This window comes from Scardinius erythrophthalmus (assembly GCF_964197995.2).
Source record: "Scardinius erythrophthalmus genome assembly, chromosome: 17".
Lineage (NCBI taxonomy): Eukaryota > Metazoa > Chordata > Actinopteri > Cypriniformes > Leuciscidae > Scardinius > Scardinius erythrophthalmus.
In genome coordinates, this window is record NC_138237.1 from 39,787,470 (window position 1) to 39,804,055 (window position 16,586).

Consider the following 16,586-nt stretch of genomic DNA (forward strand, 5'->3'; position numbering starts at 1 on the left):
TCCTCTTCTTCATCTTCAGAAGCCGTTTGCTCGTATGTGCGTGTAAGACAGAAACGCTCCAGAGGGGATAGTAGTCAGCATTTACATGAGTGCGTTCGGCTCTCAAGCGAGTTAAAGCCACTCATAGATACAGTATGCATTCATGGCGTAAGAGCATACACCCCTTGTTCTGTGGGTCGTCATGCTGAGTCCTCCGCTCTACAAGCTGTTTTAAACATTAGTGTCAGGTTGAATGGCTCTCGGTGAGCTAATATTTGGCTAAGCGTGTTTAGTGCTCCCCTTGTTTTAGAGGGTTGTCATGCAGAGTACTTAGGGCGCTGTCTATTTTTTTTTGTCAAGCTGACTGGCTTTCTATGTGCCTCCTTTTAAACTAAACCGCAAGTTTAGTTAGGGTTGATCTCCAAAGGGCTAGACCAATATGATTTTGGCTAAGATAAAATAAGATCTGCCTTCTGATGGTTTGGTTCAGGTCTTGTTGTCAGATTGAATGGCCCTCTGTGGGCCCCTTGACAGACCTTATAAGGTTCATGCGTTGTTAGTACTCCTTTAGAGGGTCATTATGCTGTGTACCCCGCTCCTTAGAGCTCCCTTTGTTTGAGAATTAAGTTGAATGGCTTTCTCTAAGCCTCCTTGACAAACTTTATTTTAGTTGAGCATTGGTAGAATTCCCTTCATTTTGGAGGGTTATGTTTGAGTATTTGGCTCCTTAAGAGCTCATTTTCATTGTTAGAGTCAAGTTGAAGGGCTTTATGAGCCTCTTTGACAAGTTCAGTAAACTAGTCGAGTTCTATGGCTCTTGACGAGCCTCCTTGACAAACCTACATTGTTTAAATGTCATGCTGAGTACTTCACTCTTTAGAGCTCTGGAGTGGACTCCAAGTGGAGTGGCTCCAGGTGAGCCTTGACAAAGAGTGTCGTTAGGTCTTCTCTCGTTTAGAGAGCTGTCCTGTTGAGGCCTCTACTCCCCAGAGCTCTACGTGGTTAGGGTCCAGGGTTTGTCTTCGGTCTCTAGATAGGAGTGGTACTGCGTCTCCTCTCATCCTGAAGAGTCGTCCTATTGAGGTTTTCACTCCTCTGAGCCCAGTCGAGTGGCAAGCCTCCTCGATAACATGGTTTTAGTGTAAAGGGTGATTAGATCTCCTCTCATTTTAGAGTCGTTCTCCTGAGGCTTTCACTCCCTAGAGATCCGCCTATATTATGTTGCCAAGTGGTACAGCTTTCAGTGAGCATCCTTGGTAGTCCTGCTTTTTAGTAAAATGGTGTAGTTAGGGCTCCTCTCATTCTAGAGAGTCATCCCTGAGGTCTCCACTGTCTGGAGCTCTTCCTTCTAGACAGTAGCACTAGGTCTCGTTACGAGTGTCTTTGGCCGCTGTCCGTAGGGTAGAGTGTTGTTAGGCTCTCTTTAAAGTTCTTTAAAACGGAGTAATCTCTGTAGATGTAACGAGTATATTCTGTTTTGGTTTGGTTCTGTTCTGTTTCTGTTCCACGCTTGTGAATGTTGACCTAGGGCCCGCGACGCAAGTGTTTTTTGCTAGTTTCAGCCCGACGCAGTTATCAGTTTCACGTTGTTTAAGTAGCAAATGCATTTGCGCCCATCTGTGGCCCATGGGCTGCTGGTCTGAGAACGAGTGTGTGTTCTGGTGCAGTGTTGGCGCATTGCTGTTTTGAGGAACAGAAATAGACTGAGCCATTGACCAACTGAAACCTGGTCTAAAGTCAATGGCGCAATATTTTTTTTGTTATTTAAAGAGCGCGTCAGTAATGTGCGCCTATAGGCGGGTCAACAACACGCGTACACTCTGCTTATTAAACACACACTCTGCTTATTACACACACACTCTGCTTATCACACACACACTCTACATATTAAACACACAGGGTTGCACAGCAGCACACAAACATGCCAAATATTTAAAATAAAATGATTACAATGTAAAAGATTATTATTGTGTACATAAAGATATGGTGAATCCGGCTTGTCCCATAGATGGTCTGCTTGCACACTTTTACCTTGAGCACGAGCAGATCCGTTTGCGCTCTGGAGACGCATTTGGTCTTTCCACTATCAAATTCCGTCATGTAAATAGCGAATCCGCCATGGCGCGAGCGCAACTGACATTGACAACTGGCAACTGAGATGAGACTCTGATTTGTTTAATGCACGTAAATCCCAAAACACACCCATTACTCATTATGAGAATAGGGACAACCCTTTTAGACCATGCGCCGGGAGCGCCGACCATTTTTCCCATCATTAAACTAGCAAAAGTGGATTCAGACACGCCCAAAGTGAACTTTCGCTGTGGACTTTAGACCATGTGCTTAGATCGTTAAAATAGGGCCCATAGTTTATTTGTGTGTGCCAGTTAGTCTAATTAAGTTCACCTGATATTAATTCCATTGGTTGGTTTGCTCTGTCTATTTAAGCTCTGTTTCCTTCAGTTTTTTGTCAGTTCTTTGTTTTAATAAAACTGCTGTGTTTAGATCCTTTGCTGCTTGTTTACTGCAGCCCAACTGTGACAACATAACCTCACTGAATCTTTTTTCTAAGAGTGTAGAGTCACAGACTCAAATCTGCAATATCCACATGGGTGAGTCTGAGGCCAGAGAGCTTTAAACTGAGCTGTGAGTCCTCAACTCTTCATGAGAGATGAAAATATAATCACATTCTCCAAACTATCATAGCTTAAAGGGTTAGTTCACCCAAAAATGAAAATTCTGTCAGTAATTACTCTCCCTCATGTTGTTCCATCCCCGTAAGACCTTCGTTCATCTTCGGAACACAAATTAAGATATTTTTGATTAAATCTGAGAGCTGGATCACTCCTCCACAGGCTTCTAAGACACTATAACTTGCTGGCCCAGAAAAGTTATTAAAGACATCGTTAATATAGTCCAAGTGACTCCAGGGCTCAATCTTAAGTTTATAAAGCGACGAGAATACTTTTTGTGCGCAAAAACAAACAAAAATAACGACTTTATTCCACTTTTCATTTCCTTCTCTCTGGGCCTCGAGTCTTTTCACATAGTGTTTAAGTGTAGCGTGTCTGTGTTGCACGACACCACGCATCACACACATGACCAGCGTCGGCCAATAGTGAGCCTACGTGGTGACGTGCAACACAGAAGCGCTGCGCTTAAACACTACGTGAAAAGACCCTAGGCCCAGAGAGAAGGAAATGAAAAGTGGAATAAAGTCGTTATTTTTGTTTGTTTTTGCGCACAAAAAGTATTCTCGTCGCTTTATAAACTTAAGATTGAGCCACTGGAGTCACTTGGACTATATTAACAATGTCTTTAATACATTTTCTGGGCCAGCAAGTTAAAAATATCTTAATTTGTGTTCCGAAGATGAACAAAGGTCTTACGGGGATGGAACAACATGAGGGTGAGTAATTACTGACAGAATTTTCATTTTTGGGTGAACTAACCCTTTAATGGGAATGTTAACAAAACGTTCTTAGAATATATTTTTATTATCTGGGGTGTTTGTAGGTATAACCCATCTTTCAAATGACCTTTGTGCTGCCTCTTTGGCAAGCAAGTGTTCACTATACATGACTGTTCTTCTCATGGCTGGTGCATTATTAAATATCGCCCGTCCCATAGCAAACACCTACCACCATAGGGGCATGCAGAAGAATCCAGGGATGGTGAGGACCAGCAACAGCGTTCTCCAGTCTCGCAGGAAGTAGGCAGCCAGCGGAAGCATCATGTATCCGATGGAAAAGAAAAGACACACGCCAAGAGTGGAGTAGATGTCACGAACGGATGGGCTAAATATTTCCATTCCTAGGGGAAAGACATTTTCATAAAAAAAATTTTTAGTTTAATCTACAGTCTACAGAATATTTTTAAAGTAGATTCTGAGACAAAAGCATGCATATGTTTTTAAACACATCCTTAAAATGTGCTGGTAGAACAAATGTGCTGCCAGTCATCATTCTAGTTGAGCATTGGTAGTATTCCCCTCATTTTGGAGGGTTATGTTTGAGTATTTGGCTCCTTAAGAGCTCATTTTCATTGTTAGAGTCAAGTTGAAGGGCTTTATGAGCCCTATTTGACAAGTTCAGTAAACTAGTCGAGTTGTATGGCTCTTGACGAGCCTCCTTGACAAACCTACATTGTTTAAATGTCATGCTGAGTACTTCACTCTTTAGAGCTCTGTTTAACTTTAGTGCCAAGTGGAGTGGCTCCAGGTGAGCCTTGACAAAGAGTGTCGTTAGGTCTTCTCTCGTTTAGAGAGCTGTCCTGTTGAGGCCTCTACTCCCCAGAGCTCTACATGGTTAGGGTCCAGGGTTTGTCTTCGGTCTCTAGATAGGAGTGGTACTGCGTCTCCTCTCATCCTGAAGAGTCGTCCTATTGAGGTTTTCACTCCTCTGAGCCCAGTCGAGTGGCAAGCCTCCTCGATAACATGGTTTTCGTGTAAAGGGTGATTAGATCTCCTCTCATTTTAGAGTCGTTCTCCTGAGGCTTTCACTCCCTAGAGATCCGCCTATATTATGTTGCCAAGTGGTTCTCTATAATAAGCTGTTTTTATGACTGATTACAGTAATGTAAAGATCAGTTGTGATGTAAAGATCAGTTGTGATTATTCAATGCTAATATAAAGCGTACACTAAAAAAAAAACACAGCACATCAAAAGCCTTTACCTAAAGCAAATGCTGTCAAATAGTTTGAAATCTGGCCCATTCCAGCAATGAAAAACAAGATGCAAAAAATCAGCCACGATGGGGAGAAGACTTGAATGAAGGTGAATACTGTCTGAATCCCCATGGTAATAAACAGCACTATCTTCCTGCCAAACCTGAAAACCAAGAAGAAGACAAAACAAGTTTATTTCCAAATAGGCAACTTTCCAGTTTTCACCAGTTTTTATGAGAGAGCAGCGACTGATCGCTTTCTGCTCACTTTCTGTGTATAGTCCACTGCTTTCACAATCTGAATAAATTGTGGAAAATATACATAATTATAACTATTGCAAGAGATGGGACAATAAAAAAAAATCTGATGTGTCAGAATAGATCTGTGTATTAAGTTGAACTGAGACACCAGCCAATGCTGTTGTTTTACTTAATTGAGAAATATTTGAAGGCTACTTGTTGTTTATGTACAACATAAACATGTATCTATTATTTACTTAATACAGTGAATTCAGGTAAAATGGGACAATTATCCTGCATTAATCAAATGCACTGATCCCAGCCCGGCATTCTGATGATTCGGCTTATTTTAAAATGATTTGCATTGGCAGAGGGAAAAAAAACAGTGTAAATGGCCAATTTTAGTTTGAAACACAAATGACAATAATATCACACTTGAAATCCTGAAATCACAATCAATCAGGATGACCAATGGCCTAATTCTTTGCCGAACGAGATTTTTGTGCTTATATAATTATAATATTCACATGTGGTTTGTGGGGGGAAAAAAGGTGTGATGCTTTCTAACCTGTCAGAAATCTGTCCAGAGATGACAGAACCTGTCAAAACCCCAGAGAAGAAGAGTGAGGTGGTCAATGGCACTCTCCAGTCATCTGAACACACCAAATCCCACTGCCGTTGAACAAACAGTGCAGGATTGGAAGGGATTATATCCATTTGTAGAAGGAAAATAAAACAATGTTCAAAGTTAAGTTTAAGTTAAAAGTTCTGTTACGGTCTGACCCATGAAACCCTGGAGTGATTTACATTATTTTTGACACTTCTATTCCTGACTGAATACAGGAAAAATGGAGACGGGGCTAGTTGTCACAAGGGCTATTACAATAACTTTATGGATTTTCTGATAAAATTCTATTTACATAAATGCTTGTTTTCTGTGAAACCCATATTTAACTCAAAATCCAAGATACTGATATAGCCTTTGCTTGTCCATGTCTTACAAAACAGGAATAAGAATTGACCCTTACTGATCTTATTGTGAACAATTCGTAATCTTGAAACAAAATGTCATAACTTCCAGTATCACATGATCACAGATGTACAAAAGTATAATTTACTGATTAACATATGAACTCATTGAATGCAGTATTGCTTATAAATGTCAATATCACATTAAGATGGTTTTATGTAATTATGTACTTTCTGTTGTTCCAAATATTGGTTTGATTTTTTGTCACCTTTTTTTGTGCTATTTTATGAATTGTTTTGTTTCATAATTATCATTCAGTTTGTAAAGCTACTACATATCCTATAACAGACTTAAAATACCGTTCCCTATTTCTTATTTCAAACAAATCAGTACGGATAAAATGCTGGTCTCTGTTGCCCGCAGGATAGGGTCACCATGTTTTCAGTGTACTGGATCTTTTTCTCAAGGACAAAAATGTACGAATGTTGAATTGTTTTTGTAGTCAATACCGCCTGACTTTCAAAAAAACATTCACTGGAATAAAAGCCTGACATCACGGCGGTATAATGTTAGTTTAACGTTAGACATTCGGTTTCATACCCATTAAACTCTCTGCAATGCATTTGATGTTTTCAGCCCAAACCAACTCAGATACACATGAACAAACACCCTTTGCACAAGGCTTCATTTCAAGAAATAAAATATATATCAATTAGCCAATTAACTAATCAATTAAACAATTTAACTAGGCTATATGACATTATTATATCAAACAAATAATCAAATGTTTATTGCACAAGGCTCTGTTTTTGAAATTAGCATTTAATAATTTAATATTTAATAATAATTTTGGAACTTTAAATCTATTCAATACTGTAAATCCAACACTGTTTGCATCAAACCAACTGTAAATTAAACTACTACACTGTTTGATCTAAAGATATAAAACCAAACAGGGATTATATTCTGAGTAATTTACAGGCCTGATACCTATAGTTTAATCGATTTAAATGGGTTCAGTACTGTATCTAAAAAATACCAGATTAATAATCTGAAAAGCAAGCCTTGTGCAACATGAGGAATATAATATTCTAAGTAATTTACAGTTGGATTGATACCTTTAGGTCAAACGGTGTTGTAGATTAATGGATTTACAGTATTGCATAAATTTAAAATACCAAAATTGTAAAAAATAAATAATAATAATTCTAATGACAAAAACAGCCTTGTGCAATAAAAGGGATATTTTCTGAAAATGTAACTATGATACAATAATGTCATATAGGCCTAGTTAAAATTGTTTAATTGATTTACAAAGCTAATTAATATAGAGTCAAACCAAAATATATTCAGACTCAACATTTCTCACATTATCAGTTTATTCGCTATAGTTTAGAGAATGGTAATAAAATATGAGCAGAACTCAGTTGATATTTGACTGGTTTTGTCCCTCCTTCTGTTAGACTGTCTCACACATGAATTATGCTGAATATCTGTCAGCTGTTAAATTTAACTACACAATTAGATAATACCAGTTTAGCTCAACCAATCACCAAGCAATGCTTCATTGTGTTCAGTCTGTGTGTAAAAAGAGCATTAGCAATTAAAGACAACACACTTCAGCAGAACATGATCAGGTCAATGTGTCCCAATCATTTTTTGGTCGCAAATTTTATACATTTTACACTTTACAATAAGGTTCATTAGTTAACATTAGTTAACCATGAGCAATACATTTGTTACATCTTTGTTAATGTTAGTTAATAAAAATAAAGCGGTTCATTGGTTGTACATGTTAGTTCATAAGATTTTAATCAAATATTAGTGAATGTTGAAATTAACATTACCAAAAATTAATAAATGCTTTATACGTGCAGTTGATTATTACTTCATGCTAACTAATGTAGTGTTAACTAATTAACCTTATTGTAAAGTGTTACCAATTTTACTGGTGGTCACTGTATGAAGAATTTTTGGGTATAATATGTCACAGTTTATTTTGCTATCCTCACTTACATAAATGAACTACAGTGTCCTGCACACACTAGTAAAAAATAAAAAAATAAATCCAAAATGATATCTATAATAATTTTTGGTTTGACAGTAAATCTTATTTCTTGAAATTAAGCCCTGTACTATGCAAAGGAAGTTTGTTTATGTATTTATGAGTTGGTTTGGACTGAATACATAAAGTGCAGTTTATGAAACCGATTGTAGTAACGAATGTCAAGCGTCTCTCGAGCGACAGGTGGAGACGAACCGGAACACGATTTGAAGAAAGCCCAGAGTAACAGCCTTTCTCGGGGTCCCGGAGACCCCAAATCTTCCCAAACTACATGCCAATCTGAACTTCAGTACTACATAGGCTACATTAAGCTGGCTCTGGCTGAAGAAAGGAGAAAGCATCGAAAACGAACCTCCGTAACAATCGTGGAGATGTATGTTTCATTATCATACAACCAGCCATCCATACAGGTTTCCCGAGGAATATCCGAGACATTCACATCCACCCACGGGAGCAAACCCCTGTCCGAAAAGTTTTTCACGATGTCCACTCGGTGTCTGGAGCATTTACTGAAGCGAGACTCCTCGTCCAGGGGAATAGACGCGTTTCTCCATTCATCCGTGATGTTCAGAGCCGCGGGAATCAGACAGCGATGAGCGGGTGTATCGCCCATGAAAACCATGGATAACCCCGTGAAGCCATTGGGAATAATGCTGAAACACAACAGAATGAACAGATTCCTTTGGAAAGGTCCCCAGTCTCCCAGGAACGCGGTGCTGTCATCGTAGTCTGGAGAGTTCATGATAGTCGCAGCACATCTGCGACAAAACCTTCTTCTTCGATGTCAACGCGTCTCGCTAACTCCTTATGAGCAGCCTATTACCTCCACCTACTGTATAGCTTACATGTGTGATGTATCTGTATTGTTTTACTTTTTATACAAGGATGTAATGCTGCCCCACCCACCCCGAGGCTCAGCTCCCTCCTCCAGCTTACACTCCTCAACCTCCAGGATGAGCAGAAGCACCACGATCCCTGTATGGCAAGCCGCGTTTACATAATCATTCGCAGGATATGAATTCGTGTGTAGGGTTGTTGGGTATCTTTGAATTTTAACGATTTCGATTCCGATTCTGCTTATCAATTCAGATTCTTATCGATTCCTAATTTCGATTCCAATAAAGTAAAAAAAAAACAACTTACATATCATTCACATTTAGGGTCCTTTTTTAACGATCTCGCGCCGTGGCGGATTCACTATTTACATGACGGAATTTGATAGTGGAAAGACCGAACGCGTCTCCAGAGAGTACATGGAACTGCTGCTGTGTGTCCCTGTGTGTGTAATAAGCAGAGTGTATGCGCGTTGTGGACCCGCCTATAGGCGCACATTACTAACGCGCTCATTAAATAGCCAGTCTATGTTGCCTCAAAATAGCAATGCAGACCAGCAGCCCATGGGCGCACAGATGGGCACAAATGCATTTGCTATTTAAACAACATGGCGCAGGATGTGAAAATGAAAACTGCGTCGGGCTGAAACTAGCAAAAAGCACTTGAGTTGCGCTTGGCGCTGCATTGCGCCGGTTGTAAGATAGGGCCCTTAGTCGTATTGCAAAACATGTAATTGTAGCTGAATATCATGAACAAAATCAACAGGCTAAAGAAGGCAAGGCAAGTTTATTTATATAGCACATTTCATACACAATGGCAATTCAAAGTGCTTTACATAGAAGAAATAAAAATAATAAAAATAAATAAGAATAATTAAAACAGTTTAGAAAAATAAAATAAAATACAGTACAATACAAACAGTCGGACAAACACTTAGACAAGGAATGTTTGCCTGTGGTTTAAAAACACCATAGAAAAACAACTAACCTAACTAATATAGATTTCAATCATTATTAAAGACAAGTAAACACTCAGTAATTAAAAAAGATATAAAACAAATAAAAACAAATAAAAAAATTAGCAATCGCAACAAGTAGATACAGCTGAACAAATATATGATTGAAATAAACTGTTTTAAGATTTTCAGGTATTCAGGTTCAAAAATGTAATCAAATGTAAAATAAAATATACATTATAAATATAGTTAATGTAATTAATAAAATGTAAATAAAATGTATTAATGTAATTAATAATATGTTCATAAAATGTAATTGTTGATATCACAAATTGATATCCTGCGACTGATTAAACGTTAATCTGGCTTGCCATAATCCCTATACATTATATCCAATGCTCTAGCCCTTTATTCTAGTTTAAAACAGCCCTATATGTCTGAGAATCTCTCAGATCATTCACTGGTCTACCCCTTACATTATTAAATAGACTAGTATGTTGATCATCACATGTGTTACATTTAAAAAATACATGATCTACTGATTCTAAAACATCACATTCATTACATACCATTTTCATGCTTCAGTGTACAAATATCATGCACAGATATAACCCTGTCAGTCCCAGTTTAAATCAAGAGATCATTACCTTTCTGTACCTTCCATAAAACTGTTCTTTTCCAGCTAATTTTGCAGTTTATAATACCATCTCCTGTGCTAACTCTCTCTTTTTTTGTATCAGGTGTTTTGTTTACCAAAAAAAGTGAACTGTTATACCCTCTGCTTTCCCTCTGTACAATCATTTATACATTTCCATCATAGATCTTCTCTGTCAGTTCTACATTACACTTTTGAGAGCTGACGACAAATCTGAACAAATTACAGTCCTAATTCGCTTAGTCTGTTCAATCCAATATTATAGTGTGGAATATACAGTTTATCAGTTTTTCTTAGACTTCTTTTTGTCTGAATATATACTACTTGATTAGATGTAGATGTATCTGTAAGCATCTGTGGTTGCCTGCGGGGTGTTCCAGAGAGCAGGTTATGTGACATACCCAGCTATGGTGAAGGGTAGTCAAGCGGATAGTCTCGCATAGCCAGAACTTCAGGCTGACGACAGAAAGTCTGCTTTCATGTTCACTGCCCAGAGGCCGTCTGACATGTGGAGCAGTGCCGTCAGTTCACCACAAGCCAAGGTATGGGGACCTCTTACTCCCTCCACATGACAAAAGTGTTTGTGTGTGTGTGTGTGTGTGTGTGTGTGTGTGTGTGTGTGTGTGTGGTGCGCCCAGAGAACTATAGATTTGATCATAAGTAACCCAGAAATTAACAGTTATAGACCACTGTTATAAGTATGAAGGACTTTCAAGTACTTCACACTACTTTCTCCAGCACTTTAAAGCTCAAAAGTCAGAATATTATCCAATTTAAATGTTATTTTTAATGTGATGACCAAAAAAAAAAAAAATTTAGTTTTTTTTTGTTTTCAAAGATTGTCCACAATTGTAATTCCACAATTTTTTTCCTACTCATTTTTGTCACTTTTTTGTATGTGAAGTGTGAAGTATAGGCGACACATTTGTAGGAAAGTTCACAAAAACGTTTCTTCAAATTGCAGGAAAATTAAATTAAATTACAGAGACAGCGAGTAAAGAGCTCTTCCTTTATAATCAATGAACCTGTTCGGTGCAAACTCATTAAAACATTTTTATCAATTAATCTGACTAAACTAAGCTCCTATTTATATTGTGTCTCCTCTTTGTTCGTGGTAATAAGAGGATTTGTGCATCGAGGGAGTGAGAGTTTGCTGTACCTTGACGCCACTGCTTCCACCCAAAGCTTCTTCCTCTGATATTTTTGTATTTCCAGCAATCTTTTAAAACTGTACGATATACAGCTGTACACGATGTACAGATGTTGTCACTTCCTTGCAAGTTAAAGCTACACTAGCCGCGTTTCCATAACCCTTCAAATTGCGCGAACTGAAATTGCGCAAATTGAAAATACGCCCAATGGAAACACGTAAATTTCGCAAAAACTCTCATTTATCGCAAAAAAGTTTTTACGCTCGCATGAGGGTTTTTTTCAGGCAATTCAAAAAAGGAATATTTCGCAAACCTGCAATGGAAACAGTTTTTGCGCATTTACAGTCACCTGACGTAGATGACGAGGTGTGTTTGGACAGAATACGAGACAGAGCTCTTTATTAAACTCATAATAGACAAAATAATTACAGAAATACTGGATTCTAAACCTCATAGAGGTGCCACAATCAAGACCTCGGAGCAGATCTGAGGGAGAAACACCAAGAAACACCTCATATGTGCTGTAAGTAAGGATCTTTCCTTGACATTAATGCTAGGAAAACACGCCTGCGTTTCCTTCCATTAATAATAATAACGTCTAGTGCGGTACGTGGCTGTGATATAAACCTACCAACGTCCCTTGCCATGATTTTTGTAATAACTTTTTTTTAAAATCGCAAAAGTTTTGCGCAAACCTGTAATGGAAACGCGCCTAGTGTGTAGGATTTTCTCCCATCTAGCGGTGAAATTGTTTATGACTACCAACTGAATATTACTTTCTAGCCCCTCCCATTCCGAGGGCGTTTTAACTCCTACGGTGGCCGTATTATTTCAAATCTGCCGGCAGTCGCGAGTAATCTCCCCCTCGCATTCGTCAAGGCGCCACTGAGTGTAAAAACGCGAAAGGCGAAGCTTGAATTTCCAGGTATGTCCCTCTTTGGCTAATGTATTTTCAAGATGGAGGTGCAACATGGCTGCCGCCATTCGAGCGACTCGCTCGTATGTATTCTGAATGGCAGATTCTACGCTTACGAGAATACTTGATTAGTTGGTAGAAGTAATTACACATTAATGAGCACATTGAAAGAACAAAGTGTTTTTTGCTAAGAATCAACTTAAAAAATTACACAGTGTAGCTTTAAAATCATGGCATCTCCCTCAGTTGAACCCTGATGGCATCTAAAGTCTGATCTCATTGCTCCATATCAGATCTAAGTGCTCTAGATGATCCAGTTTCGTCAGTTCTGACGTAGATCCATCCCCATACACACCTATACTAGAACGTATTAAAGGCACGGTAGGTAGGATTTTTCTAAAAAAAAAAACATTCCAAATTTGTTTAAACTGTCTTTATATACCAATACATAATTAAAATGTAAGTACTCTGAAAAAGAGAGTATAAAAATCAAGTGTCTGTAGACCTCTCATGACTGTTGTAAACACAGCTCATTATTTCCATTCACTCCACCCCCTCCCTTCTGAGCTCCTTCCAAAGCCACGCCCCCAAAACACATGAACGCGCGACGCCAAACGCTCAGGCTCAGCTGAAGACGCATTTATTTACCTGAGACGAGCGGAGAGGAAGGAGCGCAGTGCATGCAGTGACATCATGTCAGAATCACATGTAATAAAATACCTAACTTTACCACTATGAATATAAACAAATAAGATTTCTTTTAGTACTCACTATCAAGGTAGCATATCGATACTGGTAAAGTTTAAAATATACTTTGCTTGATTCGGTAACAAGCTATATTTATAGTTAACGAGCTATATTTATAAGGCAAAGCTAAAAACAGGTTGCATTGATACACGTTTTTCCATTATCATCAGTTACACTGTGATGAAGGTGAATTTCGTGTAAGATTCATAACATATACGGGGGCGAAATTGTCAATCACACATTGGGGGGGACAGCTGTGGGACTTTTTGTGTTGGCGCATGCACACATTTTTTTAATCAAAATAAAATAAAAGTCAGAGTCCGAACACTTACCAGCATACAACAGTCATGTTGTATGCTGTATGTTTGTTAGTGTACTTGGTACTTCTAGGGGGGTCCGGGAGCATGCTCCCCCGGAAGAAAATTTTGTACATTTTAAAGGTAAGTTCATTAATCTGGTGCACTTTGAGTCACCCAAATCCACTGTTAAAAATAAATAATCCACCCGCAAACCGCCCGAACCAATGATATTCTCTGATTTAGATATCTGCATCTGATCATCACATTACAATTATTCAAATTCTTAGTGTTAAGCATGATAATATGGTAACATATCACACTGACATAGGCTGATTTAAAATTAACATTTATTTAAAATAAAAGTTCTTCTTTTGCCAAAATTATATTTCCTTAATAGACTAAACAGAGGCTTTACTCAGTTTGGGCCATGCAAATTATGGGAGTTTCCCGGGAGAAATAACAAACCGGGAGGGGTCCGGGAGATAGGGCTAAAAAACGGGAGAAACCCGGGAAAAACGGGAGTGTTGACAGGTATGGCCAAATGTCTGTCAGATTTCGCGCTCCTAACTCTTCTGCTGTTTGGTTTTTCCTAACTCACTGACAGTGCACGAGCTACTAAAGGTATAGGGAAAACATGACATGGATTTCAGGAGAAATAGGTTTTGTTAATGTATAGTGTAAGGCCAGTCGAATGGATTTGGGAAATGGACCGGCCGGGATTTTATATTTTCGGAGCTGGAAAGAAAGACGTATTTGCAATCACATCGATATTGCCCGCATAATCATACAGTATGATCAAATATTGGGGGGGACAAATTGTCCTTCTTTGAATATTGGGGGGGACGTGTCCCCCTGTCCCCCCATAGAATTAGGCCTATGATATACGGTGTTTTGCATGTAAGAGTTTCCATGATGAAAACATTGTTGACTCTGATGAGGACATTGAGGACAATGAGGACGTTCAAGAGTGTGGGCAACCAGGGTCCAAGGAAGTAGTTTTTGCCTTGTTTGCCTTCGCTGACTGCATATGCAGGTGCTTTGAATTGTGAATGCTCTTTCTCTGCCATAATTTTACTCTTCGTAGGTTCCGCGCCTCTCAAATCAAACGGGTGGGCAGATCTAGCGACAGGGGTGGTAGCCATGGTTGCGAGAGTGAGTGACAGTCGCCCAAACCAATCAATTGTTTCGTCCCGAATGGAAATAATGAGCTGTGTTTATTGCAGATTAAAAGGTCTACAGTCACTCGATTTTTATACTCTCTTTTTCAGAGCACTTACATTTTAATTATGTATTGGTATATAAAGACAGTTTAAACAAATTTGAAAAAAAGTTTTTTATAAAAATCCTACCTACCCTACCTTTAAGGCTTGATTTACCTGTTACTGGCGCCCCATATTGAAGACATGCAATTTACCTTTACATTTCTTTTCAGTTTTCTTAATATGTCTCTTCCATGTTAATTTCTCATCAAAGATTAATACTAGATACTTGAATTCTGTCACTCTAATTAATCACATCGTTGTTGCTGTTTTTTGTAAAAATCATATTTTGAGTCTTTTCGTACAGAACATTTGAATCCCCAATCTATCAACTCCACTTATTGTTTCTTGTATTCCTTTAACTACATTTCTTAAATTCCTCCCTCTTTTCCATACATCAGCATATAATGCCTTTCCAATATTTGGTTTAATTTTTCAAATATATCATTAATCTTTAAATTAAATAAAACTGGATTGATGACACTTCCTTATGGAGTCCCATTATACGGCGCTGACATTTCTTCCCCTATTCTTACCTGGAATACTTTCAAATAGGAAATCTGATATCCATTTATACATTTCCCCCATTCCAAGTTTATTTTAGTTTAATTAAAAGTCCTTCCTTCCAGTAAGTATCATAAGCTTTTTTTAATATCAAAACTGCAACAAGGGCAGAGCATCAGAGCATTATTACAGGCAGAGGTGGAAAGAGTAATAAAATATTCTACTCAAGTAAAAGTACTATTACTACAATTTTTTTTTACTTAAGTACAAGTAAAAGTACCGGTCGAAAAATCTACTCAAGTAAAAGTAAAAAGTAGCTCATTTAAAATGTACTCAGAGTAAAAGTAACTGAGTTACTTTTTTAACAGCGGGGGTGGGTTGGGGAGTCCCCCGAGTAGGGTTGTAAAGGTATGAGATTTTCACAGTATGATAACCGACTAATATAATGGTATTAAACAATTATTAAATATAAAAACTGTATTATTAAATTAGGGTTATTATTATCATCAGTTAAAATGACAGTTACAGTAAATGGGATGAAAACAGTATTTTTGGAAACATTTGTTTTGTTTATTAAAATTTCAATAAAACATGTCTAATCAACTAATTTCAATAAATGATTATGAATTTGATTAAAGGAGTAGTTCACTTTAAAATGAAACCAGCCCATGATTTACTCACCCTCAAGCCATGTATATGACATTCTTCTTTCAGACGAAATTCAGAATTATATTAAGTCAAGTCTCCTTCATTTATACAGCGCTTTAACAATATAGATTGTTTCAAAGCAGCTTTACAGAGATAATAGGATATTACAGTAACAGAGAGTGTTTTGGCTTTACAGCCGCTCTAGAATAAAGTTATTGTCCAGCTAAAGTTAGTTTTTGATTCATTCATTTTTGACTGATTCATTCGTTGCGAAAAGCAAATTAGTTATTAACTTAGGGGCCGCTAACACGACAGCACTTTAACAGAAAACAGAAAACTTTAATGTGTTCTGGCCGTTCATTTGCACGACAACAGTGTTTGGAGCTCGAGAATGTAAACCTTGAAATAGGTTACAAGGTGCAAGCTTTAAACAAATTTGAAAAACACTATCATCTCTGTGTAAACTTCAAAAACGTGAATCTGTGAAAACGCTGACGGCGTGCACATGCGTATTACGTGCATGCACATGCGTGTGCATGCGAGTAGTCTTTCTTTACAAATTTACCTCACCAAATTACTTGTCTGGCCTGCATAATACAAAAAAAATATTTGTCGCTTCCGCGTATCCATGCGAACTGGAATCATTTTGATAATGTTTTATCTGTACAGAGGTGAAGGAAGCCTCTGATATTAATAAAC

At 38.0% G+C, this 16,586-nt stretch overlaps 1 protein-coding gene across 2 annotated transcripts in view; it reads right to left on the minus strand.

The window, feature by feature from the left end:
• Positions 1-8,770, minus strand: part of slc22a21 (solute carrier family 22 member 21) — a 45,454-nt gene extending 36,684 nt beyond the window's left edge. For both annotated transcript variants that reach the window (XM_081390071.1, XM_081390072.1), the window contains exons 1-4: positions 8,272-8,770; positions 5,453-5,556; positions 4,654-4,808; positions 3,621-3,792 (exon numbers count right to left, since the gene is read on the minus strand). In XM_081390071.1, coding sequence (XP_081246197.1) covers positions 3,621-3,792; positions 4,654-4,808; positions 5,453-5,556; positions 8,272-8,661 — 821 coding nt within the window. In that variant the 5' untranslated portion in view covers positions 8,662-8,770. The remainder of the gene's footprint in view (positions 1-3,620; positions 3,793-4,653; positions 4,809-5,452; positions 5,557-8,271) is intronic.
• Positions 8,771-16,586: the final 7,816 nt, after the last annotated feature.